Genomic DNA, 24365 nt, shown 5'->3' on the forward strand with positions numbered 1-24365 from the left:
CACATGCCAGTAAAGCAGAAGATTGTGTAGGAAGCTTAAAAAGAATCTTTAGCTGGGCGTGGTGGTGCACGCCTATAATCCCAGAACCCAGGGAGACAGCAGCAGGCAGATCTCTGTGAGTTCGAGGCCAGCCTGGTCTACTAAGTGAGTCCAGGACAGCCAAGGCTACACAGAGAAACCCTGCCTGTCTTGGAAAGCCAAAAAAAAAAAAAAAAATTTTTTTTTTTTTAAAAAGAGAAGAAACAAAACAAAAAAAAAGAGAAGTCTTTGCAGCAGCTTTTTATAGTTTAATGATTGAGACAAAAGATGTTTGTAACCCCAGTTTCTGGACAGACTCTCTGTACTTGCCCAGCCCACACTTGGACTTGGCCTTAGTTCAGGCCTGTTTGGCCTGCTCCTGAAAGCAGACTCAGCTGGAGAGACGGCAAGTCGATCACCTTCAGGAGGCTTACTCCTGAATCTTCTATGGGAAGGAAGCGTGGACCGAAGAGAGGAGTTGGCCCTGTACTGTTGGCTAGTACAGGCTCCTGGGCCTCTCTCCTCTCTGCCACGGAGCTGGGCACCAAGGCCACCACAGTTTAACAGTGCCCTCCCCAACCCTGAGTAATTTGGCATCCTGGCAGTTGCTGGCCACCCACACCAAGGCATGCAGAGTCATATAAACTGTTTCCTGGCTGGAGACGGTACACTCTGGCCTATCGCGTGGTGCACCCTGGACCTCTGGGAGAATGAGGCCGATGCTTCTAACTGTGGCTCTTCTTGTCTTGGTCTCTGTACCCTGGGCGCAGGCAGTGTGGCTGGGAAGGCTGGACCCTAAGCAGGTAACAGCCTTCCTGGGCTGCAGCTCCCACCTTCGAGGCTACATAGCTTTTGGGTCCCCAAGAGTCAATTTGGATGGAGGGTTTTAGGCAGTGTGAAAGGCGTTGGGGTTGTTTGACGGAGGGGGTTTTGAGGGAGAAGAGCCAAGTGTTTCAGCTGACACTCCCCCTAGCTCCTCGGGCCCTGGTACATCCTGGCTGTGGCCTCCCGGGCAAAGGACTTTATGATGGAGAAGGACATGAAGAACGTGGAAGGTGTTGTGGTGACTCTCACTACGGATAACAAACTGAGAGTTCAGTCCTCTAGGCATGGGTGAGTAGACAGTCCCTGTGCCGCGGGACTGACTGTGTCAGCGCCTTCAACCAGAGGGGCTGCAGGGTGTCTACCTGGCTCAGGTAGAGGACTGGACTCAGCAGACTGCCCTACTTCCCAGTCCCCTGTAGTGTGGTCTCAGGAGCAAGCTCCCTACACCCCTAGGCTTCCCCATTTTCTCTTTTCTCTGAGCTCCCTATAGTGGGGTGCTCCCTGCATCTGTTGCCAGTTCTTTTTCTTTCTTTGGTTTTTCGACACGAGGTTTCTCTGGGGTTTTTTGTTTTTTGTTTTTGATTTTTTTTTTTTTTTGTTGTTGTTTGTTTTGGTGTTTTTGAGACAGGGTTTCTCTGTGTAGCCTTGGCTGCCTGGACTCCCTTTGTAAACCAGACTGGCCTTGAACTCACAGCAATCCGCCTGCCTCTGCCTCCTGAGTGCTGGGATTAAAGGCGTGGGAAACCACCGCCCAGCCCTGTTGTACTTTCTTCTTTTCCCTACTGGACTCTGACTCATCCGCTTTCTGCCAGCGGCTTGAATCTCTCTTCCTGGCCTCTTGTTTGTTCTTGGCGTCTTGGCCGGTCCTGGTCAGCATGAAGCCCTTTTTTTCTCTGTGTCTTTTGGAGCATGTGGAAGTTGGTTCATGCATTTGGTCCTCAGGACCACCTGCTTGGCCACAGAATCAGTCTCTTCAAGAAAGAGGCCTGTGGGGTCAAGCTGGCCTTGTCTGGGCCCTGAGGCGCCTGGTGAGAGACGGAGCAGTGGAATGAATGTCTGCCTACCTCCCCTCCCCCGATCTCCCAGCTGTCCTGGAACTTGTTCTGTAGACCAGGCTGACCTCGAACTCAGAGATCTGTCTGCCTCTGCCTCCGTGAGTTCTGGGATTAAAGATGTGCACCACTGCTGCCCGGCTAGCATTAACGTCTCTTAAGTGTGGCTCAGTTGGTCTGGCAGGCTGGAGGCTCCATCAGGACCTGAGCCACTGAGGCAGACTGGGGCCCAGAGAAAGCCTTTCTGTCCCTCTGATGTGACTGAAGATGACAGGTCTCTGTCACCCACGGGTCTGGCAGGACACGGAGGAGCGGGAACAGAGAGGTCTCAGATGTAGCTTTTATGAACACCACACCGCATAGATCTGGCCAAGTTGCTCAACCGTGAGTGGGTGGGTGAGTCCCTGGGAAGCCAGCAAAACAAAGCACTCATAGGCATCTGGGCCTATGCGGGGCCGGGTGGGTCTCAGGAGAGTCAGGGGTACCCTGTATTTTTTAGCACTTTTTTTGGTCGGTCTTTGAGGTGTTTTGGGTGACTGAAAACCGGAGTTTCTGAAGACAGACAGCTGAAGCCCCTCCCCCTTGTTTCGGCCAGCCAGGGCTTTGCTTTGTGATTGCCACTTTGTCACCCTGTGTCTTAGTAATCACACGTATCACACTGTCCGTCTTCCTAAATGGATGCTTCGTCACCAGGTGATGGCAGCTTTGTATCACTACAGCAAAATACCTGAAATAGACAATTAGTAACGATGGGGGAGGTCTGCCTAGGCCCGTGAGCTCAGGGTCTCAGTCCTTGGTTACCCACTGAGCCTGTTGCCTTGAGACCATGGCACGTCACGGTGGAGAACGCACGGGAGAGACAGAGAGAAGAGGAGGTGACGGAAAAGAGCAGGAAGAGGAAGAAGGGAGTCACCTTAACATCTCTGTGAAGGACCACATTTCCTCCCACTAGCCTCGACTTCTGCCCTCCGGACTTGGCAGAGGCATCAAGCTTACAACACATGGCCTATGGGGACATCCCCATCCCCCCGCAGCCGGTGGTACCCGCTCTGTGCTTTCCATCTCTCCATCCAAGGACTGGAGACCCCAGGAAATGGTGCTGTACAGCCCATCCTGTTGTGGTTGGTTGCTTTCCTTAGCCCGCATCCTCCAGGTCTGCCCTTTCTGTCCGTTATCCACTGGTGAGGGCTGAGTCCGCCCCTTTAACCTGATGGAGGGTGTAGCTGTTAGGAGTAGTGTGCAGACCCAGCCTGGGCTTTCAGTTCTTTTGGGACACACCCAGGAGTGGGCTCCTGGCTCCCGTGGCAATCTCACAGTTAACCTTGGACTGCTCTGTGCTTCCTTACAGAGTGTGGTACCCTCCTTCTCTTAGTCAATGCTGTACATGGACACGTAGGTGGCCTCCATCTTCTGTGTTAGAAATATGTAGGTGGTGAGCCTTGGTTAACATGGCTCACCCTGAGCTGGGAGTGGTGGCGCACACCTTTAATTCCAGCACTTGGGAGGCAGAGGCAGGCGGATCGCTGTGAGTTCGAGGCCAGCCTGGTCTACAAAGTGAGTCCAGGACGGCCAGGGCTACACAGAGAAACCCTGTCTCGAAAAACAAAAACAAAAACAAAAAAAAACAAAAACCAAAAAGCAAGCAAACAAACAAACAAAACCAACCCACTAAAACAGTGTAAGCTGGTCTACCAGATAAGGAGGCCCACCTTAAACCCACAACAATACCTGGGTAAACAAGTAGATTAAAGGAACAGATGCCTTGGGGAGCGGCAGGGGGTGGGGGATGGGGCTCTGGATAGTGTCTTTTCATTTGAACCACAGGCTGATATGCCTTAAGCCCTCAGCACCCAGAAGTGTGGGCCCCCCTGGGGGGGAAATGAAGGGAATGACCTCCAGGGTGGGCTTTCTGGATAACCCAGCACCATGAAAGAGGCAAGCTCCCTTCAAGGCTTTCCCATTGCTCCCTAGGCCACATGGGTGTCACCAGAGCACCATAGAGCTGCTGAAACAAGATTCCCGCTGGGTGTTTGAGAACCCTTGTGAGTATGACACTCATCAGATGGCGAGGAAGGCCGGGCCCCTGTGTGTTCCCAGGCTGCAGGTGGCAGGGCCAGGCCTGGCGGGAAGGAGAGAGGCCACTCTACTCCAGAGCTCCAGGCACAGCTCTGTGGACAATTAAAGAATCCGAAAGTCAGGATCTTTGGGGGGCCAATCTTCAGTGGGAGGGGGCCCCTGAACAGAGGTCTTAGACCTCATATCCCCATCCCTGTGTGTCCAGATGCCCGTGGGGGGTCCTAGCCTCCATCCCTGGGCTCCTTCGTGGATGCCTGGTTGGTGGCTTCTACCCGCGTAGGATAGGACTGGAGGAAGGTGGCCCACTTGCTCTTTAGTCACCCTGGGCTGAGCTGGGACAAACACTCACCTGTCCATTTGTCTACCAGCAACCAAGAACTGTTTGCTGGCACAATGTAGGGGCCAGGGACCCGGGGACAGAGCTTGAGACCTCTGCTGAGGTTGGGTAGGGTCTCCTGAATCGGCCTCCATCGTAATGACCATGACATGATGGCCTGTCCCCCTGGCTACCCCCTGGATCTTTCATTTGCTTTGCAGCTCTGGGTGTATTGGATTATCGGGTACTGGGCACCAACTTCAAGGACTACGCTGTCATTTTCACACAGCTGGAATTTGGCGACGAGGCCTTCAACACAGTGGAGCTGTACAGTAAGTGGGGTCAGGCAAGGTCACTCAGGGTTCCTGGTGCTTTCCAGGCCCAGGTACTCTGTCCACAGTCCCTAGTAGGGCCTAGCACACTCTGATGGCCTTTCAGAGGCTGTTCCTTCACGCCCAGGTCGGACGGAGATGGCCAGCCCCGAAGCCACGCAGCTGTTCACCAAATGGAGCCAGGGTCTGGGCTTCTTGTCCAAGCAGCAGGCCCAGCTGCGGAAGGACTGTGAGTGTTCCTGCAGACCACAGGAGAGCACGGGCAGTTCTGACACACATAGCCAGTGACTAGGGGAGTGGTGGTGCGTCTCACGCTTTTACGGGTTTGTGGTGCTTATGGGCATCACGTCAGGCTTGTATGGACAGCCTCCTCAAAAGAGGCTGTGGGTAGGGTCCTACGAGCTGCCACAGCCCTGTTCTCACAACTGGCTTGGTTCTTTTTACAGTCACATGTGCACACAAGATCCTCCAGGTAGGCCACTTTTTCTTGCATACTCTTGGCTCCCTGGGGAAAGGAGGAGCCTGGGGCTCTGGGTTGACCATCTCCAAAGCCTGAGTACCCCATGGCTCTGCTGGTGGAAGGTGACAGAAGGTGGGGACGATGGCTATCATGAGCCCAACCCCAATGCTTGCCCTGGTTTTCAGTGAGTGCCACACCCTGGAGACAGCACCACAGCATCCTGGCATCCTGGTGGAGGCGGGCAGGCACTGTGTTTGCTCAGTGGCTAGTGGCACTAGTAGTGTTGGTTAGCTGCCCACCCCCACCCCACCCACCCCACCCCACCCCCCTTCCCCAGGCTCTTGCTTGGGTTGAAAATAAAGTGATTTCACAAGTAAACCTGAAACAATGTGTCTTCTCTGGGCAGTGGGATGGTCCCTATGCTGTGGAAGAGGAGTCACCAGAGATGAGACCATGGAACCACAGAGCTAGATGGAGAACAAAAGAATTTGCTACATTCCTCTCTTATCCCTTGGCAGAGTTCTTGAGCCTGAAGACAGGGCTGGTGGCTTTTTGCTGGGGGTGTGGGCACGATATAGCGCCTGGAATGGCAAAGGCTAAGGCGCCTGGCTAGGCAAGAGTCATGTTGACTAGGTCAGGACTGGAGAAGGCTGGAGAGATGGCTCAGTGGTTAAGAGCACAGACTGCTCTTCCAAAGGACCTGGGTTCAATTCCCAGCACCCATGTGGCAGCTCACAACTGTCTCTAACTGCAAGATCTGACACCCTCACACAGACATACATGCATGCAAAACATCAATGCACCTACAATAAAAATAAATAAAGTATATAAAAAATTGTATCTGTTCAGCCTAGGAAGGCGATAACTGGCACAGAGAGACTGAAATGTACTTTAAAGCTGCAAGCACTATGGCCAGACAGAATCTAAACTGATTCTAATCTACTTGTAAACTAAAATTAACTACTCTAAGCCTCATAACATACATATATCCCAAACACTTGCCAATCTGATCCTTGGATGCTTCTTCCTCATTCCTCATCATCTGTCAACTGTCTTCTTTCTCCCTCTCAACTGTCAATCTTGGCTCCGCCCCCTCTCCAGGAAGTCCCACCTTTCACTTCCTGTCCTTCTGCCCAGCTAATTGGCTAAACAGCACTTTATTGGCAGTTGTTACATCCACTCAAGACATTCCTCCACAATTCCCTTTTTTAGTCTAATAATAAAAAAATTCTTTCACCTATACATTGATATTATTACACCAATATACAACACACACACATGAGAACCACAAAACAATCGTTATATTTATGTTATAATATTTCACTGTCTTCAACCCCATCAGAGACTTGAGAAGGAATAAAATTAATTAGCTGAGCAAATAGGAGGTGCAGAATAGCAGTTTCCAAAATGAAAAAAAAAAGTGACATAGACACCTTGCTGCCTGAATAGTCACCCAAAACTTTCTAACATGTTGAAGCATCATCTTTACCTTCTGGTCCAGTATAACTGACAGACACATTTGTGAAGCAGGGACTTTTGAGGACTGGCCTACCCTGTCTTGGCAGAGTTTGGCTGTCACCTGCATCCAAGCTTGCCCATTTCAGGCAGAATTCTGCTGTGGCAGAAAACAGTGGCTGGTTTGTCACATCTGAAGCCATCTCCACAAGGAGGTTCCTTCTTTGTGGCTGGCTGGGTATTGCCAGGAGCCAATCTACCTCATTTTCAAAGAATCCTCAAAACAATAAAAATTTCTTTAAATGCCATATTCTGTAGGTCTCTGAGGTTTTCTAAAACCTTATCTAAATATTTTACCTTATCTATCTATTGAACCTAAGGATGTATATTCTTGTGATAAAATTGAATATATACCATTCTAAACCAATGTTAAAAATAGCCTTGTGAGTAACAATTAAGGCCTTAAGTTGAAGAGTAGCTTCAATAATCTACCTTTGGTCCTGTCATCCCTACATATTTTTGTATTCTCAAAGAAAAATCCATGAGTCCAATCTCATTCTCTCTCTGAATAAGACCAATAATGACATAGCCAGTTCCCAATGAAAAGAAACATCCATAGCCCAAAACCTTACCCAACCCCCCTTTAAAGGAAATGGGGACTTAATTCTCTTTTTAAGGCTTCTTCAGGCTGATTTGGGATGAATAATACCTTTGTAGGGGCCCAAGTAAAACTGGGAAAATGGTTAAACAAGCTAGACATAGCATTTGTGGTCCAGTCTCTAAATGTTGAGAAATTCAGGCTTAATAAAAGTCCTGTGTGGGATGGTCTGAAATGCTGGACCAATTGGAGTCAGGAGCTTTCTCCAAAGCTGTCCTGGGAGATGTTCTGTTCTGATGACAAACAGCAACCAAAGCACTTGTGGATGGAACATGAGGAATGCAGCATGTCAGCATCTCAGCATGCTGGAGGGTGAATCCTGTCGGGTCTGATCCAGCATCAGTGTCTGGTATTTTTGTTCTGAAAATATATAATTTTTCACAAGCATTATACAGTTCTAAAACTGTAAATGCATGAGGTGTGCAGGATGCACAGAACAATTGAGGCTGGTTCTGTAGTTTGAATTCATGTACGTATAGACTGACTTAAGTCAGTAGTCTCCTTTTCATCCAGGTCTGTTTTATTTTGACCTCTTTCAAAAAGGAAGTGTAATATTACCATGACCAAAGATAGACAATCACTATTTAATTGAAATCAAAACAAGATTGTATAGTTCTAAATGTCCTTTTCTAGACTCTGTGGCACCTGATGTATAGGCTAGGCTGCTACCTGTCTCCCTAGAAAATGAATCCCATTTTACAGACAAGCCAGTTGCCCTGAGCAAAATAAGAGGCATTAAGCCTTAAACAAACTTATGCATACCCTAGGCATCTTGTACCTGGGTTTTCACATTTGTTGGAGGTGTTTCTGTCTCACCTCTTCTCTCCATAGGGGGTGGACACGTCCACCTTTTAAACTAAATGTCGTTCTCTAGGCTCTGTGGTGCCTGATGGATAGGCTAGGCCGCTACCTGTCTCGTGAGAAAATATATCCCATTTTAGAGACAAGCCAGTTACCCAGAGCAAAAGAAAAGGCATTAAGGTTACCCTTTTAAGTATATGAATTTTAGCCTTTGAGTTTTTGAGACCTAACTAGGCTGATGTGTACTTTGTCACCTGTAAGTCTTCAGTGTCTTTTTTCATCTGGTGTGACTGCCACCTGTTCCCCGTGAAAGTAGCTCATGTTTAGAGGGATAAGCTAGATGCCTGAGCAGTAACACCTCGACTCAGCATACAAAGGTGTTTTGACGCAGGAAGCATGCATCAGTTTAAATCCTAGGCTGTTTTTGCAAGTAACTTATCAGCAGGGGGGTGGAGGTGGGAGACTGGGGGGGGTCACATCCTGTGGGGACCAGGCTGGTCTGGAACTCACAGAGATCCACCTGTCTTTTTCTCCATTGTATTTAGATTAAGAGTGTGTGCCACCACCACCTTCGACCTTTTCCAGAGAGAGCTGACAAACACCTTGCAGCTAATAAGTTCTGAATTTCAGCTGCTATCAACTCTATGGGAAAAAGTGTGGTGTCTTCTTCCCTTCTCATTGTTGGTAACTTAGCCTGGTATTTCGCAGCCTTCTGCCTTTCTCCTGAACAACAAAAGCCAAGAAAAGGCCAAAGAGGATCCAGGGGATTTCTGCTATAGTAAGTTGGAGAGGAATCTTAGTAGTCTATTCCCCCCACCAAACTATAACAAAGTATCCTTTTTCTTTTTCTTTTTCTTTTCTTTCTTTCTTTCCTTCTTTTTTTTTTTTTTTTTTCCCCCCGAGACAAGGTTTCTCTGTGTAGCCTTGGCTGTCCTGGACTAATTTTGTAGACCAGGCTGGCCTCGAACTTACAGTGATCTGCCTGCCTCTGCCTCCCGAGTGCTGGGATTAAAGGCGTGGGCCTCCACCGCCCAGCTCAAAGTATCCTTTTTCAAGGGTGTGGATACACTAAATACATTGGGCGCCAGTTTGTTACAATAAATTGTATCCGTTCAGCCTAGGAAGGCGATAACTGGCACAGAAAGACTGAACCGTACTTTAAAGCTGCAAGCACTATAGCCAGGCAGAATCTAAACTGAATCTACTCATAAACTAAAATTAACTACTCTAAACCTCATAACATACATATATCCCAAGCACTTGCCAATCTGATCCTCGGATGCTTCTTCCTCCTTCCTCATCAACTGTCAACTATCTTTTTTCTCCCTCTCAACTGTCAATCATGGCTCCGCCCCCTCTCGAGGAAATCCCACCTTTCACTTTCTATCCTTCTGCCCAGCTGATTGGCTAAACAGCGCTTTATGGGCAGTTGTTACATCCACTCAAGACATTCCTCCACAATTAGCCAGCCAGGGAATTCCAGAATCCATGTGCTTGGTCCAAAACCCTCTGGGCACTACCTCGCAGGAGGACACATTGGGTGTTGCACACTAGGAGAGCACAGCTAGCATCCACAGGTCACCCAGCAGGGGGGTTCGCATCCACAGGCTGCCTAGCAGGAGGACAGAGAAGCAGGGGAGATCACTATCCGTGAGCAGGGAGCTGCAGCCAGGGCTCCAGCTGCTGGCTGGGCATGGGAGTGGGGTTGATGGTGATGGTATGGAACTCTCAAAGGGTGGAAGGGGTGGGGGCAAAGCTTGGACACATAAGAGTTCTCTCTCTCTCTCTCTCTCTCTCTCTCTCTCTCTCTCTCTCTCTCTCTCTCCCTTTCTTGACCTGGTCATCAGCACCCCTCCCCACCCCACCCCCCTCTATATGTAGCCTTGGGTAAGGAACACCAAAGTTTATGTCTAGAGGCCACTGTTTCCCTCCCTCTTGCCCTGTCTCAGACACTCTAGGCTTCTGCCTCTCCCCTAGGCTTGGCTTATGAGAATCCCAAGGCACCCAGTACTGGGTGAGACAGTCCAGGCTGCCGTGGTCTGCAGATGTGTGTAGCTCTAGACCTTTGGTAGTGAGAACCAGACTCTACATGGCTTCTAAAAACACCGAGATGTCCATCTTCAGAGGCCTCCCAGGCAGGCAATGTCTGCTTGCAACCAACAATGGCCAGGCTGAAGCCCACAGAAGGAGGGGCAAAGCCTAAAGCCACACCTGCCCACCGCTTACCCCACCCATGCCAGCAGCCTGAGGCTCCAACAGGGTAGACACAGCAAGATACAGTTTTCAACTGAGCCAGCAGCCCAAGCTAAGGATGAAGCTGGCGATGGCCCTGGCTACTACCCTGGTTATGGTGTCTTGGACACAGGAGTTTTTCCCTAAGGAGGCCCACAGCCTCAACTGGGGCAAGGTGAGTCACATGCCCCTTGGTACCTTTAGCAGCTGCTAGGTTATAGAGTGCATAAGCCCGTTAGGACTAGAACTACAGCTCTGGGGCCGGCTGGGATAGTGTCCCCAGCAGGAGGAGAGAACACAGCGTCTGTTGAGCCCAGCCATCCAGGTCACGTGTCCTCTCCCACCACTGCCCCAGCCTCGGGACCCCTCAAAGATACCGCTGTAAAGGACCTGCATTCTTGTAAGAGGAGCCTGGGGGGGGTGTGTGTGTGAAGCCAAGCACCAGAGTGTCCCGAAGCGGAAGATTCCAGCTGGGGTGGCTGTGACCACAGTGGCTTAGGTGAACAACGTGAGTAGCATGCACTAGCACAGAGTTACTAGGAGCAAGGCATATGCAGCAGGGAAGAGCTGGTGGCTGGTGGCTCAGGGGCAACTGGAAGGGCTGAGCATTCCTGTCATAGAGAACCTTTGAGGTGAGTAGGATGGACGCAGTGTAGACTTCACCCTCGGGGGCACCCGACCTGTCACCTGCAGATAAAGATGTGGTGTGGGGCTTGGGAAAGGGTCACTGACTGTCTGGGAGCTCGGACAGGCAGCACGGTGTGGCAGCTCCGACACTGTCCCCCCCCCCCCCCCCCCCCCCCCGATGTCCCTGCAGTTCTCAGGCTTCTGGTACATTATTGCCATCGCCACAGACACCCAGGGATTCCTGCCTGCTAGAGACAAGAGGAAGCTGGGGGCATCGGTGGTGAAGGTGCACAAGCCAGGCCAGCTCAGGGTGGTCATCGCCTTCAGCCGGTAAGGCGCATGTGATGTGGCTGTGGCCCTGGTACACCTTTAGTAGCCTGGCCAGGGTCAGCTTGCTTTATGGGAGGAAGAAGCAGCCCACAGGAAGCAGAGTGGAGTCCTGAGAGGAAGCCGCCCTGTCTGATGGTTTCACTCTATCTTCTTCCCCCTAAAGCCCAAAGAGTGATTTGGGGATAAATACATGGTAGCAGGGAGGGGGTGTTGGGAGTGGATCTCTCAGCTCTGGGCTGAAATTAGAAGATGCTCACCCAACCTGGCCACCTTGCCTCCCCACCCCCATTAGAAGATGCTCACCCAAACCTGGCCTCCCCATCCCTGTCCCGAGACTCTAGGAGAGAGGATGTAGACCCGGAGAAATTAGGAAGGGCCCTCTGGTTGTAGCTCACAGCACCTCTCCTCCAGGCCTCAGGGATGCCAGTCCAGGGAGGTGATTCTGAAGAAAGACAAGAAGAAGCCTGTGTTTAGGAACACCAGTGAGTGGGATGTGGGGCTGTGGGAAACTGAGCGTGTGGCTGGCAGGCCAGACACCCAAAGTGGGTGAGCAGGCTGGCTGTGGTCCCAGAGCTGGCTGGCTTCCTTTGAATGACTTGGCTTCTGAGGTGAAGTCAGTGAGAAAAGGCCGTGCTGGGCACTTGGTTCTGTACTGTGGGTGAGCATGGATGTCCAGGCACTAGTGACCACGGTGATTCTCTTGCAGTGAAGGGGGTGAAAAGCTTCCACGTGCTGTCCACTGACTACAGGTATGGCCTGGTATACCTCCGCCTGGGGCGTGCTGGCAACAACTACAAAAGCCTGCTGCTTCTCCGTGAGTACTGTGCGCAGAGTCCCTGTTGGGTGTCAGAGCCATGGTGGTGGGGGGCTCGGGGATCAGAGGCCATAGAGGTGGGGAGGGTGCTGGCAGGTAAGGCTGGCCAGCTGGGAGGGAGGACGCTTGGCAAAGGGTGCTCTGCTGTGTGTGGAGCTGGAGGGAGCAGCAACAGTGTAGACTGAAGACCCTCACCAGCAGGGGTCTAGATGCAGGCGCTGCAGCGTAAGATCGCCTTATGTGTGAATGTTGGGGTACCTGCTTGTGAGGAGATTGGGGTGTGTGGCATGAGTTCCGAGCTCTGGGAGATGGAGGGTCAAGACCACGTGGCTGGATCCAGTGATGGGGTGAGTATTGGGGAGGGTGGGTAGAAGGGGTGTGGTGGGAGGAGGGGCACAAGGCTGGGCTACAGAGAGGGGGGCTGTGGAAAGAGCAGAAGTGCTTAGGATGAGGAAGGCCTGGTGATGCCCAGGGGACAGCTGGAGAGGTTTGTAGGGGGCAGAGGTGGCTCCCAGGTTTCCACCCTCTTTGGAAATGAGGGACAGGGACAGGATGACAGTGAAACGGGGCATGGGAGGTCAGGCTGCAGTCCTCCAAATGTCATATGGGCATCCCGGATGCTGTGCTTTTTGTCCCCAACTGCAGACAGACAGAACATTTCTAGCTTCCTGAGTCTGCGAAAGTTCCTGGACACATGCCATACTCTGCAGCTCACCAAGCAGGCCACAATCCTTCCGAAAGATGGTACCTCATGGCCACAGACTTTTCTTCTCCTGCCCTCTTTCTGTCCCGTTAGACAGCTGGTCCACGCAGGAGATGTGTGTGTGCATGTGTGTGCGTGCATGTGTATGTGTGCGTGTGCACGTGCACACGTGTGTATGTGTGTGTGTGTGTGAGTGTGTGTGTGTGTAGCCATGTGTCTGCAAAGTCAACTGTGAAGGTGCCCAAATGTCCTCATTCTCCCTGTACCTGTAGGCTTCCTGTCAGCGTTGGGGGTGCAGGGCCCCATGTAGACAGTTAATGATGACTCCTAGAGCACATAGGCTGACACTCAGAATGGAGGCCACACACCTCTACCCTCTTTAGAATCCAGGGTCACAAGGGTAAAAACCATCACGTGAACTCGGGACAGAGGTGGCAGCCAGGCCTCTCAGCACCTTTGCTCTCACCCACAGATTCCTGCGCCCACACGATCCTGCCGTGAGAACCAGCCACTCTCTGCTTATCCCTTTGACTTGAGAGTCTTCCCCTGGGAATGCTGTTCCAAGTGGTGGCTGTGACATTCGGCGACTTGTTCAGAGATGCTTGGTGGCTGGAGGCTGGTGACTGGCTGACTGCACGGGGCCTGAGCTGTGGTTGTATCTTCGAATTGCAGCACACTTGCCCTGGGCTGCACTCACGGCTTTCTCTTCAGTCCACCTGCCCTGGCAGTGGGGTCTGGAGCTGACCGTCACTTCACCCTGGTGAGGCCGAACACTGACCACAGGCTCACCACGCTCCCATTTTCTTCCTTGTTTGTTTGTTTGTTTTTTCGAGACAGAGTTTCTGTGTGTAGCCTTGGCTGTCCTGGACTCACTTTGTAGACCAGGCTGGCCTTGAACTCACAGAGATCCACCAGCCTCTGCCTCTCGAGTGCTGGGATTAAAGGCATGCACCGCCATGCCCAGCTACCTAACTGGGTTTTTAAAGAAATAAAAATTCTCACTACAGATCTGTGAGTTTGAAGCCAGCTTGGTCTACATAGTGATTTTTCAAGACACTCAAGACTACATAGAGAGATTCTGTCTCAAAAAACCAAAACCAAAACAAAAGAAAACTCACTATATAGACAAGCCTGGTCTCTAATGCATAGAGATCCGCCTGCCTTTGCCTCCCTAGCGCTGGGATTAAAGCTACCATGCCAAGCTTTGTACATCTGGTTCCACTCTGTTGGCGCTCATCCCCTTCTTCCCCTCCACTGGTCCCCACTTCTGCTCTCATGTTGTGTGCACTCCATCCTGGAGATCTCCTCTTACGTTCTCATGGTCTCCTTTCTACTTCCATCTCTCTCTCTCTCTCTCTCTCTCTCTCTCTCACACACACACACACACACACACACATTTAAATCTAGACCTTGGGGCTGGGGAGATGGTTGACTGATTAAGAATAACTGTTGCTCTCACAGAGGACCCAAGTTCACCTCCCATGTCAGATGGCTCGGAACCACCTGTAACCTCAGCTTCCGAGGATGGTGCCGCCATCTTCTGGCCACCAGGGCACCTGCACATGCATGTGCTCACACACCGACGTACAACAGATAATAGAAATTATTATTTTTAAAAAATCTAGACTCTGCTTATGGGCGTCAAGATGCTGAATTTCTCTTCCTGGTTTAGTTTATTCAGTTTAATATAATGATCTCTAGTTCCATCTATTCTTACTGCAAATACCATTGATTTACTCTTGTTTATGGCTGAATAAAATTCTCTTGTATGTATGTACCATCTTTGTGTACATGCGTTGTATTTTCTCTGTCTGTTCATCTCTCCAAGGACATCTAGAGTGGGCCTGCATCTTGGCTGCTGCAAACAGTGCAGCAATAAACAGAGATGCGCACATGTGGCTGTTGTGTGCTGGCTTAGAGGCCTTTGGGAGTACTCCCAGGAGTGGTCCTATGGTAGTTCTGTCTTCTGTCTTTAGGAATCTCCTTTGAGCACTCAGCCATGTACAACCACAAGGAGCAGGGACAGCAGGAGCCCCTCATCTGGAGGCTGCTGGGGCCAGCTCACCTGCTTGCTGGGTTAACTTTCTTTCCATGTAACCACCATGGTCGGCATCACTTGCTTTCTCCCCTACATGGGTCTCCTGCAGTCCCAGGCATGGGCATCTTCCTCTGCAGTCTCCTTACCAACAGCAGGTTCCAGCACCAGAAAAAGCCCGGTGTGTCTGTTTGTTGCTCGACTTCAAACCCAGACCCACCTCTCTCCTTTCACGGTGTGGGCCCTAGGAATCGGACTCAGGTCATCAAGCTTAGCAGAAAGTACCTTTATTTACTGAGCCATCTCTCTGGCCTTCTAATACTGGCACATAGAATGAGCAAAATTGCAGCAAGTACCAGTTTTACCATCCAGGAAGTCCTCAGATGTGTCTCTAGGCTTGCTGCCTCTCTCCTTACAAGTGTCAGGCCCTCTGGGATGTGTGACTCAGCTGAGTCTGGGCTCTTTAATTTAGCAGTGATGTTCTGGCACCAGCCCCCCCCATCCTGATGAGCATATGGCCAGTGCCCACGCCCCATGCCCTAACAGCTGGCTGTTAGTTGGTCAGATTTTGTGAGTAGCCTTTACACACGGTTAAATCCCATGGAGCCAGGTTGGTCTTTTCAAATTTTCCAATGAACTGTTGTAGACTCAGTTGCTTAACATGATGGTTCGCACTGACCATCCTGTGACCCCCGCCACACAGAGGTTTCTCTGCCACACTTCGGTGGTCTGGTGATCGGGGTGCGAGTCCATCTGTCTCCAATAATCCCAAGGCCTGTTCTGCTGGCTCCTTTGCTAGTGATTGGGTTTACCTAAACATTTTTGGCAAGGGAATCATTAGTGGGTGACCTGTGTCCTTTTTGATGTGACCGATCACATCGATTGGGGCAGGATTCTCTTTGTGTTGTTTGTGATGTTTACTAGGCTTCCCTTGTGCGGCATTTGCCCTCTGTGCTCTTCAGGTCATCCCTGTGTGTGGACTGCTCACCAGCCTTTTGGGCCCAGGGCAATTACACATGATTTTTGGCTTACGAATGAAAATAGAAGCCCAGGAGCCCAGACTCAGAGGAAAGCAGTTGATGTCAGGCATGGCTCTCCAGGCATAGATCCTGGTAAGGATCTAAAAGATAAATGTGGTGCAAAGATGGCAGCTGGCATCAGGCATGGACCTATAGCCTCCTGGGAAGGACCTAGGATTTAGTGTGGTGGGGACCTGAGCACCCTTCTAAGCCTTAAGGTCCAGGTATGTCATGGGGAGCTGAGCCTGGGCTTCCTGTCTCTTCCTGTCTTTGGTCCTTTTTTTTTTTTTTTAAAGATTTATTTATTTATTAAGTATATAATGTCTTGCCTGCATGTACACCTTCATGTCAGAAGAGGGCACCAGATCCCAGGATAGATGGTTGTGAGCCACCATGTGGTTGCTGGGAATTGAACTCAGGACCTTTGGAAGAGCAAGCAGTGCTCTTGGCCTCTGAGCCATCTCTCCAGCCCTGGTCTTTAATGTTTGCTAGACAGTGGTCACTGCAGAGTGAAGGACAGCCTTAACAACCTCAAGACTGTTGTTTCGTCAGGGTGAGTAAGACCACCCTGTTCTAGGGGCCTCCGACTTCCTGTCTCCCTCCATTGGAAACACTCAGGATGGATGCTCTCTCTACTGCAAGGCTGTACCAGAGGTGGGCCAGGAGGAGAAGGCGTGGAGGGAGAAGGAGAAGGAGAGGGAGAGGGAGGAAGAAGACATTGGGAAGAGGGATACACAGAAGGTCCCAGAGGGCAGAGCATGGGTTAATCAGTAGGTCAGTGCCCCATAGGGGAGACTCACAGAATCCATCCCTCTGCCCTTGAAGCAGCAAACTGGGTGGGAACAGCTGGTCTCAAGTCACACAGAGCCAGCCTTGCAGATCCTAATGCTGTTTGTGACATCCTGACCTAGACCTCATATGACCCTGGTAAGCTTAGATCTACCCCAGGGCCCTGAGAGAAGAGTCACAGCCACTGTGGGCTCTCGAGCTTTTTTTGTTTTGGTTTTTGGTTTGGTTTTGGTTTTTCGAGACAGGGTCTCTCTGTGTAGCCCTGGCTGTCCTGGACTCGCTTTGTAGACCAGGCTGGCCTCGAACTCACAGCGATCCACCCGCCTCTGCCTCCGGAGTGCTGGGATTAAAGGCGAGCGCCACATGGCGGGCTAGCTCTGGAGCATTTTTTTTTATGCCATTTCTCTGTCTCATTTCACAGAGGCAGCATGGCAAAGCTGGGGTTCTCCCTGCCTGCAGTGTGAGTAGTTGGAGAGAGGCTACTCACAGTCAGGCCACAGGTGGGTCCACAGAAGAGCATATATATAACCGTCCCACCAGGCCGCATGCTGCCTGTTGCTATGGAGACCAGTGAGCAGGCACAGGAATGGAAGGGGAAGGTGACACCATCATAAATCTCAGAGATGAGGTTGCCGACCTGGCCAGAGGGACAGGATGTCAGAATGGTTGTTGCCTTTGTTCTAGTTCTCTGTAAAATATACCCGTGGGGTGTGTGTGTGTGCGCGCGCGCACGCGCACACGCTCAGACAAGGCAGCCTCCCCTGATTGTCAGCTCTCCGAGTAAAGTACAATGTAAAGAATTCATTCCTAAGCCAGGAACACACACAGGTGAGCCTGTGCTTGATGTATATGACATGCCAGATGAGAAGGGCCACAGCTGACACGCAGGTGGCTCACAGGTGTCCCCTCCTGTGAAGCACTGGCCTGCAGTGGGATACTATGGGGAGAGGGACCTTTTGGGGGATTTGTGTCTGGATAAGGTTTAAAAGGTGGTTTGTTTGTTTGTTTTGTTTTGTTTTTTGAGACAGGGTTTCTCTGTGTAGCCTTGGCTGTTCTGGACTCACTTTGTAGACCAGGCTGGCCTGAAACTCACACTGATCCGCCTGCCTCTGCCTCTCAAGTGCTGGGATTAAAGGCATGTGCCACCACCACCCGGCCCTAGAAGGTGGGTTCTTATGACGGGAATCAGTGCCTTGCCACAGGAAGACACAGTGAGACTCATCCTGCCATCTGGGAGGAGCTTTTCTTCAGAATTCTATCATGTGGGAGAGACATAAACGCTGTTTAGGCCTCTGTCTGGGCCCCTTGGTTATGGTAGCCCAGCTGCTGAGTACACATGGCTGAACCATAGGTGAACCTACAAGCCCTCAGCTTTGCCTGGGCACTCGGCCTCTGAGAGGAGGACACTCCTGGACAGCTTCTTCCCATTTGGCCAGTCTGGGTGTGTGTGGGATGATTAAAGCTCTTCCTGTCAGACTGTGGAGGGAAGGCGGGATGATGACAGAGGGAGCCTGGTTCACAGAACCGGCCACTGTGTTCTCATGGAGGAGGCACCTAATGACCTGTGAAGGCCGCAAAGGAGACAGGCTTTATTCTGAGCTCTGCCCACACGCCCAGAGCCTCCGGGGACCTAGATCAGTGTGTCCCCTAAACCCCACCCCTGCCGCCTGGCGGGGCTGCATTCTGAGTGAGGAATGGGGCAGGCTAGTCTCAGTTTCCTGAAAGCCCTGGCTGCTTCTCTCAGGCCTGGGGTTTACTGCACTGCTTCTCATAGTTAAACCCACAGTGCAGGAGCAGGCCACAGACAGCCACTGACACACACCTGTGCATTGCACCCTGACAAACTGCTCCAGCAGCACATATGACATATAGGCACAGAATGCAGAGCCACATGCTCTAGTAGACATAACCGCTGAGCCATCTCTCCAGCCTTGTTTTTGACAGGGCTCAGGGAGGGTTTCAGTGAACCACAGGAAGGCATGGGTTCTGACACACTCTGCTCAGGGCGCTAAAGCAGTCCCTGGGCGCCACAGCTTCAAGCTTCACCTCTCTGATGGGCATACCACAGGGATCTCCTGGCAACGCAAACTGGAGGCTGTAAACCAGCTCCAGGCTTCTCTTCCTCACAAGAAGAACAAGCCAGCTGAAGACAGAGTGAATGCCTCTCCATAGAGGCAGAAAATGGAGTGCATTGTCTGCCACTTCCCCATGGGGGAGCCAAGCCACCTGAAGCCAGCGTGGCACGGAGCTGAGGTTGGCTCTCCACAGGTACAGATAACATAACAGCGTCATGGAGAATCACTTTCCCTGTAGAAGGGCCAAGGCAGCTGAAGCCAGCGTGTCACAGATATGAGACTGGCTCTCATGGAAAGCACCACACAGTTGTTGGGGCAAGAACTTCTGCAGTGTCATGAGGGTGGCTGATGTTTGGAAGGTCAGTTGCTACAGCTTTAAAGACACATCCTGATGTCTGTCATGGTCCCTTCTTCCTCAGGGCTGGAGTCAGCAGTGGTCTTGCTCATGATGGTGCAGGTGGCTGCTCTGAACTCCACCTCTCCCCTGACTCCTCACTGTCCTGCACCTTCCTCTTCCTGACATCCACATCACCCTGACTGTGCTGAGGTCTGAGTTTATTCTTCTGTGTACGGATCTCAGTTCCTTCCCCCTTGAATTGTCTTGACCTCATCGCCCTGCTGCTAGGTGTTCTCCTTAGAGCTCTCGGGATCATTTCTTTCTTTCTTTCTTTTTTCTTTTGTTTGGTTTTTCGAGACAGGGTTTCTCTGTGTAGCCTTGGCCATCCTGGACTCACTTTGTAGACCAGGCTGGCCTCGAACTCACAGCGATCCGCCTGCCTCTGCCTCCCGAGTGCTGGGATTAAAGGCGTGCGCCACCACGCCCGGCTCTCAGGATCATTTCTTATGGTCCCAGGGGTCTGCCTGCATGTGGGGGCTCTCTGCTGGAGCTTCACACATTGCAATCATTGCTCCTGTACCCACGTCTCCTCTACCATCTCCTCCACTCAGCCAGACACCTGGCCCTGTTGGGTACATTTTCTCTCATGTTCACACTCCCTGCAGGCTTAACACGGGCTGACAAGGGCTGATCATATGTTCTAAGTCTCCCTGAGGACTCAAAGCCTTCAGTGTTTGCTGTCCAGTATATAACAGTGATTCTGCGGCCCAGGTGTGGTGGCACACACCTTTAATCCCAGCACTCGGGAGGCAGAGGCAGGTGGGTCTCTGTGAGTTCGAGGCCAGCCTGGTCTACAAAGTGAGTCCAGGACAGCTGTCCAGGACAGCTAGGGCTACACAGAGAAAGCCTGTCTCAAAACTAACAAACAAACAACATGATTTTGCAGATTCTTTCCTATTTTCTCTTTATTTGTGGTGGGCGTATACATCCATTCTTTGTCCCTCCCTTTTGACCAGGCAGACAGCACATACCATCCTTTCTGCTTGGGTCACTGCAGTCTTTTATTTCTTTTCTTGTTTTTTTTTTTTTTTTTTTTTTTTTTCCCAAGACAGGGTTTTTTTTTTTTTGTATAAAAGCCCTGGCTGTCCTAGATTTACTTTGTAGACCAGGCTGGTCTTGAACTCACAGTGATCCACCTGCCTCTGCCTCCGGAGTACTGGGATTAAAGGGGTGCACCACCATGCCTGGCCCAGTCCCTGCAGTCTTTCCAGCCGTTTTTTCTCCTGCTGTTACACTTACTGCCTCCAATTCATTCTCAATGTAATATCTGGAAGGACTCTAAAAATGTGTCATGTGTTGCCTGTGGCAAAGCCTTGCAGATCTCCCTGTTTCTCCTTACAGTGACTCACAGCTACCCTTTCTGGCCCTGCCCTCTCAGTGGCTCTTTGGCCAATTTTCTCAGGCATCACCTGCTGTAGACGCCCTGACCACCAGTCTGTTTCTGGAACAAGCCCGGGTCTCTCCCCCAGGTCTGTACCCTGTGTCCTCTCTTCCACGCCATTCGATTTAAGGAACAGACAGCCCCCTGTGTCAACCCTATCTGTACAACTTGTTCCGTTTGATTTTCCCCATAACATTTATGACCTTTGAAATAATTTATAATTGCAGGAATCAGAGTTCAATCGGGAGACAGAACCACACAATAGACAGAGCCAGGATGGTTTACGTAATGGACAATTAACAATACAGACCTAAAGGCAACTCTAAAGAATAGCTTAAGGTTTCAGGAGGTGGTTTGGGGGTGGAATGCCCTCTACAGGCTGCATTCAGACCTGGTGGGAAAAGGTATGGCCGCAGCCCATTTGGTCAGGGCAGGGGATAGCAAACAGAGGAGGCACACTTGCGTCCCAGAAAGCAGGAAGCCAGTCTACCTCTGCAGGCGCAAGTGGGCTGGCTGGGGAACCTCCGAAATTCACTCGGAACCTCCGAAATTCACTCGGAACCTCTAGTGGCCTGCATCTTGATAGAAAGTGAGTTGGTTCCACTGCGGCCAGTGTGACTGGATGCCCTGAATGCCCTACGTACTTAGAGGTCAGTGGGAGAGACAAACAACAGAGCTCCGAAGCAGATCTGCACAATATGCCCAAGTGAGGTAAAAATATATTCTCCATGAGAGAAAATTGTGGGTTTGTCTTTCAATCACCTATTATTATTGTCACTTGTCCTTCTTTCACACGGTCACCTTTGTACTTTCTTTTTTCTTTTTTTTTTTTTTTTTTTGGTTTTTTGAGACAGGGTTTCCCTGTGTAGCCTTGGCTGACCTGGACTCACTTTATAGACCAGGCTGGCCTTGAACTCACAGAGATCCGCTTGCCTCTGCCTCCCGGGTGCTGGGATTAAAGGCGTGTGCCACCACCGTCCCGATTTTTTTTTTTTTTTTTTTTTTTTTTTTTTTTGCACCATTGTACTTTCATGTCACACATTCTACAAATGAGAGAAACCATGCAAAGCAGGGGGGGTGGTGGCACATGCCTTTAATCCCAGCACTCGAGAGGCAGAGGCAAGCGGATCTCTGTGAGTTCAAGGCCAGCCAGGTCTACAAAGTGAGTCCAGGTCAGCCAAGGCTACACAGAGAAACCCTGTCTCTAAAAGCCAAAAAAAGAAAAAAGAAAGAAAGAAAGAAAGCCAGGGCGAGATTCAGCTGAAGGACAAGCTCTCTGTGACTCGCTTCTACCAGCCTTATGCCTTCAGTCTGCAGACCACACCTAAAACGGTCACTGGCTGGGACTAGGTCTTCAACACATGGATCAGTGAGTGCTTCAGATCTAGACGTGAAGGTGTTAATTTACTTCGTCTCTGCTCAGCAAGGCCGTGTGTTAGGAAAAAAAAAAAAAGGAGGGGGAGGGGGAGATGCAAACACTAGACTGGGGGTCTGTGAGGCTGTCAGCATGTCAGGAAGTGTCCACCACAGCTTCAGAGGCCTGTGATGTCACAGCACGAGTCAGCAGTGGACTGACCGTGTCCCTGGCTTTGCTAATCACGTGAGCATATGGTTCTCCTGTTCAAGGGCTGAGACACTTGTGCCTATGTGGTGACATGTTTAGAGGAAAGACCCTTGCATGGTAGTGAGGGACAGCCTGGCAGGTACAGAGGCCTCCCCCATAATATGGAAATGCCATGCTACTTCCTAATCTCAGCTCCTAAAGGGCCCTGGCCCCACCCTGTCACACCCAGCCTGGCAGGCTTCCTGCTCAGCACCTTCTATAGTGAGGTCAGGATCTGGGCCGTGCCAGCTGCTCAGCACTGCCCAGGGCTTGTCGGAGAGTGCTCAGTAATATTGTTTATGGCGACTTAGCCTGTCCTCCGTAGGCCCAGAGAGTCACAAAGATGTCATTGTGGGACCAGCAGCTGTCTCCAGAGCCATGGAGTGTGGACAGCCCCTCAGGACCTACCTGAAACCTTTCTCCAGAGATGACCTTCTGGGTCTCAGGGCAGGTGGCCAAGCCCGCAGTTCCTCCGTGGAGTGGGGAGTGGAAGGCAGTGTTCCTGTTGGGAAGGGAACTGGGCTAAGGTCAGAAGACAAGGCAGCCATGGCAGACGTCACTGACTGAACTCAGAACAGAGCCTGGCAGATGGGATCATGGTGCCTCCTGCACCCACTTATCCAAAGAGGATGAGATCTGGCCATGCTGAGAGCACGTGGCTGCCCAAAGCTGAGGAGAGGGGAAGCTGTGGACTCCAGGGGAGTGGAGTCCAGTAGCAGCACAGGGTGGGTTCCTGACAGGTCGCCATGGACCCCAGTTCTCCATCCCACCTCAGGACACAACAAATGAACACACCTGGGCCTCAGTTGTACCAGGCCACGTCTGCCTCTGAAAATGTCCTCTCAGCAGACTCGCAGATGACGAGAGCAGCAGAAAGTCAAGTCCCCTCGTTGGTGACGAATCCCCTGAGCTCACAGAGGTGAACCCCTTCACTGATTCCTTCAGGGGACAATTACTCATGACCCTCAATGTGTGGCTGGAATTCTTCACGCAGCCAAGTTAATATAGTGAATTATGGAAATTGAGCCTAACTGGTGATTGAGCAGATGAGCATTGGCCAGTTAGCGGAAATGGAACTAGACAGCTTAGAGTAAGAAGTGGTCTGCAGCCGGGCGTGGTGGCTCACGCCTTTAATCCCAGCACTCGGGAGGCAGAGGCAGGTGGATCGCTGTGAGTTCGAGGCCAGCCTGGTCTACAAAGTGAGTCCAGGATGGCCAAGGCTACACACAGAGAAACCCTGTCTCGAAAAACCAAAAAAAAAAAGTGGTCGTGGTGGCACATGCCTTTAATCCCAGCACTTGGGGAGGCAGAAGCAGGCAGATCTTCTTGAGTTTGAGGCCAGCCTGTCTACAAAGCAAGTTCAGGACTTTCAAGGCCAGACAGAGAAACCCTGTCTCAAAAAACCAAAACAAGGGGGCTAGAGAGATGCCTCAGAGGTTAAGAGCGCTGGCTGTTCTTCCAAAGGTTCTGAGTTTAATTCTGGGCAACCATATGGTGTCTTACCATCTGTAATGAGATTTGGTGCCCTCTTCTGGTGTGCAGGTATACATGCAGGCAGAACACTGTACACATAATAAATAAATAAATCTTTTTTTAAAAGTGGTCTTCAGCCAAGCATGGTGGTGCACGCCTTTGTTCCCAGCACTCTAGAGGCAGAAGCAGGCGGATCACTATGAATTTCGCGAGACCAGCCTGGTCTACAGAGTGAGTCCAAGACAGCCAAGGCTAAACAGAGAAACCTTGTCTTGAAAACAAAACAAAACAAAACAAAATTTATTTATTTTACTTTTTGTATATGAATATTTTGCCTGAAGTTATATATATGTACCAGTTGTGTGTCTAGTGCCCTCAAAGGTCAGGAAAGAGCATCAAATACCCTGGACCTGAAGTTTGGGTGGCTATAGGCCATCATATTGGTGTTGGGAATTGAACCCAGGTCATCTGCAAAAGCACTCACTGATTGCTCTCAATAGCTAAGCCATTTCTTCAGGCCCTTTACAAGATTTAAACTGACCAGCGTAATAAATTTGTGTCCCCACTTGCTGGAAGGTCCAGGTGGGGTATCCGCACAGGGACAGGACAATGAAGTGGGCTCCCTCCCCAGGCAGGGGACAAGTTATGTGGGAACTAGCAAATGGTCTGTGAGTGAAACTCAGGCCCCTTCTCAGCGGCAGGAGGTCAGCAGCCAGGTCTCAGGGAACAGAGTCAGGGCAGCCATTGGCAGGTGGAGGGCAGGGTGTGAAGGGAAGCTGGCCCTCCCTCCCTGCACTCGAGTCACTCCTCCCCCCCCTCCCCAGGCCCCTTGTGAGCTCAGCACTTGGGTGGCACAGACGTGGCAGGGCACCGTGTGTCTCCCTTCATCCGGAT

General features: G+C 51.0%; 2 protein-coding genes across 2 annotated transcripts; both read left to right on the forward strand.

Annotated features, from left to right (window-relative positions):
• The first annotated feature begins 728 nt into the window (after positions 1–728).
• Lcn6 (lipocalin 6) lies at positions 729–5376 on the forward strand. Its single transcript, XM_051166862.1, has 7 exons — positions 729–821; positions 992–1131; positions 3867–3937; positions 4509–4619; positions 4747–4848; positions 5066–5091; positions 5265–5376. Exons 1-7 carry the CDS (start codon positions 729–731, stop codon positions 5265–5267), a joined length of 546 nt encoding a protein of 181 aa, XP_051022819.1. The 3' UTR covers positions 5268–5376.
• A 4325-nt stretch (positions 5377–9701) lies between these two features.
• Lcn10 (lipocalin 10) lies at positions 9702–13200 on the forward strand. The gene is made up of 7 exons (XM_051166313.1): positions 9702–9710; positions 10290–10400; positions 11043–11182; positions 11594–11664; positions 11889–11996; positions 12642–12740; positions 13172–13200. Exons 1-7 carry the CDS (start codon positions 9702–9704, stop codon positions 13198–13200), a joined length of 567 nt encoding a protein of 188 aa, XP_051022270.1.
• Positions 13201–24365: the final 11165 nt, after the last annotated feature.

This window comes from Acomys russatus, chromosome 24 (genome assembly GCF_903995435.1).
Source record: "Acomys russatus chromosome 24, mAcoRus1.1, whole genome shotgun sequence".
In the NCBI taxonomy this organism is placed as follows: Eukaryota; Metazoa; Chordata; class Mammalia; order Rodentia; family Muridae; genus Acomys; species Acomys russatus.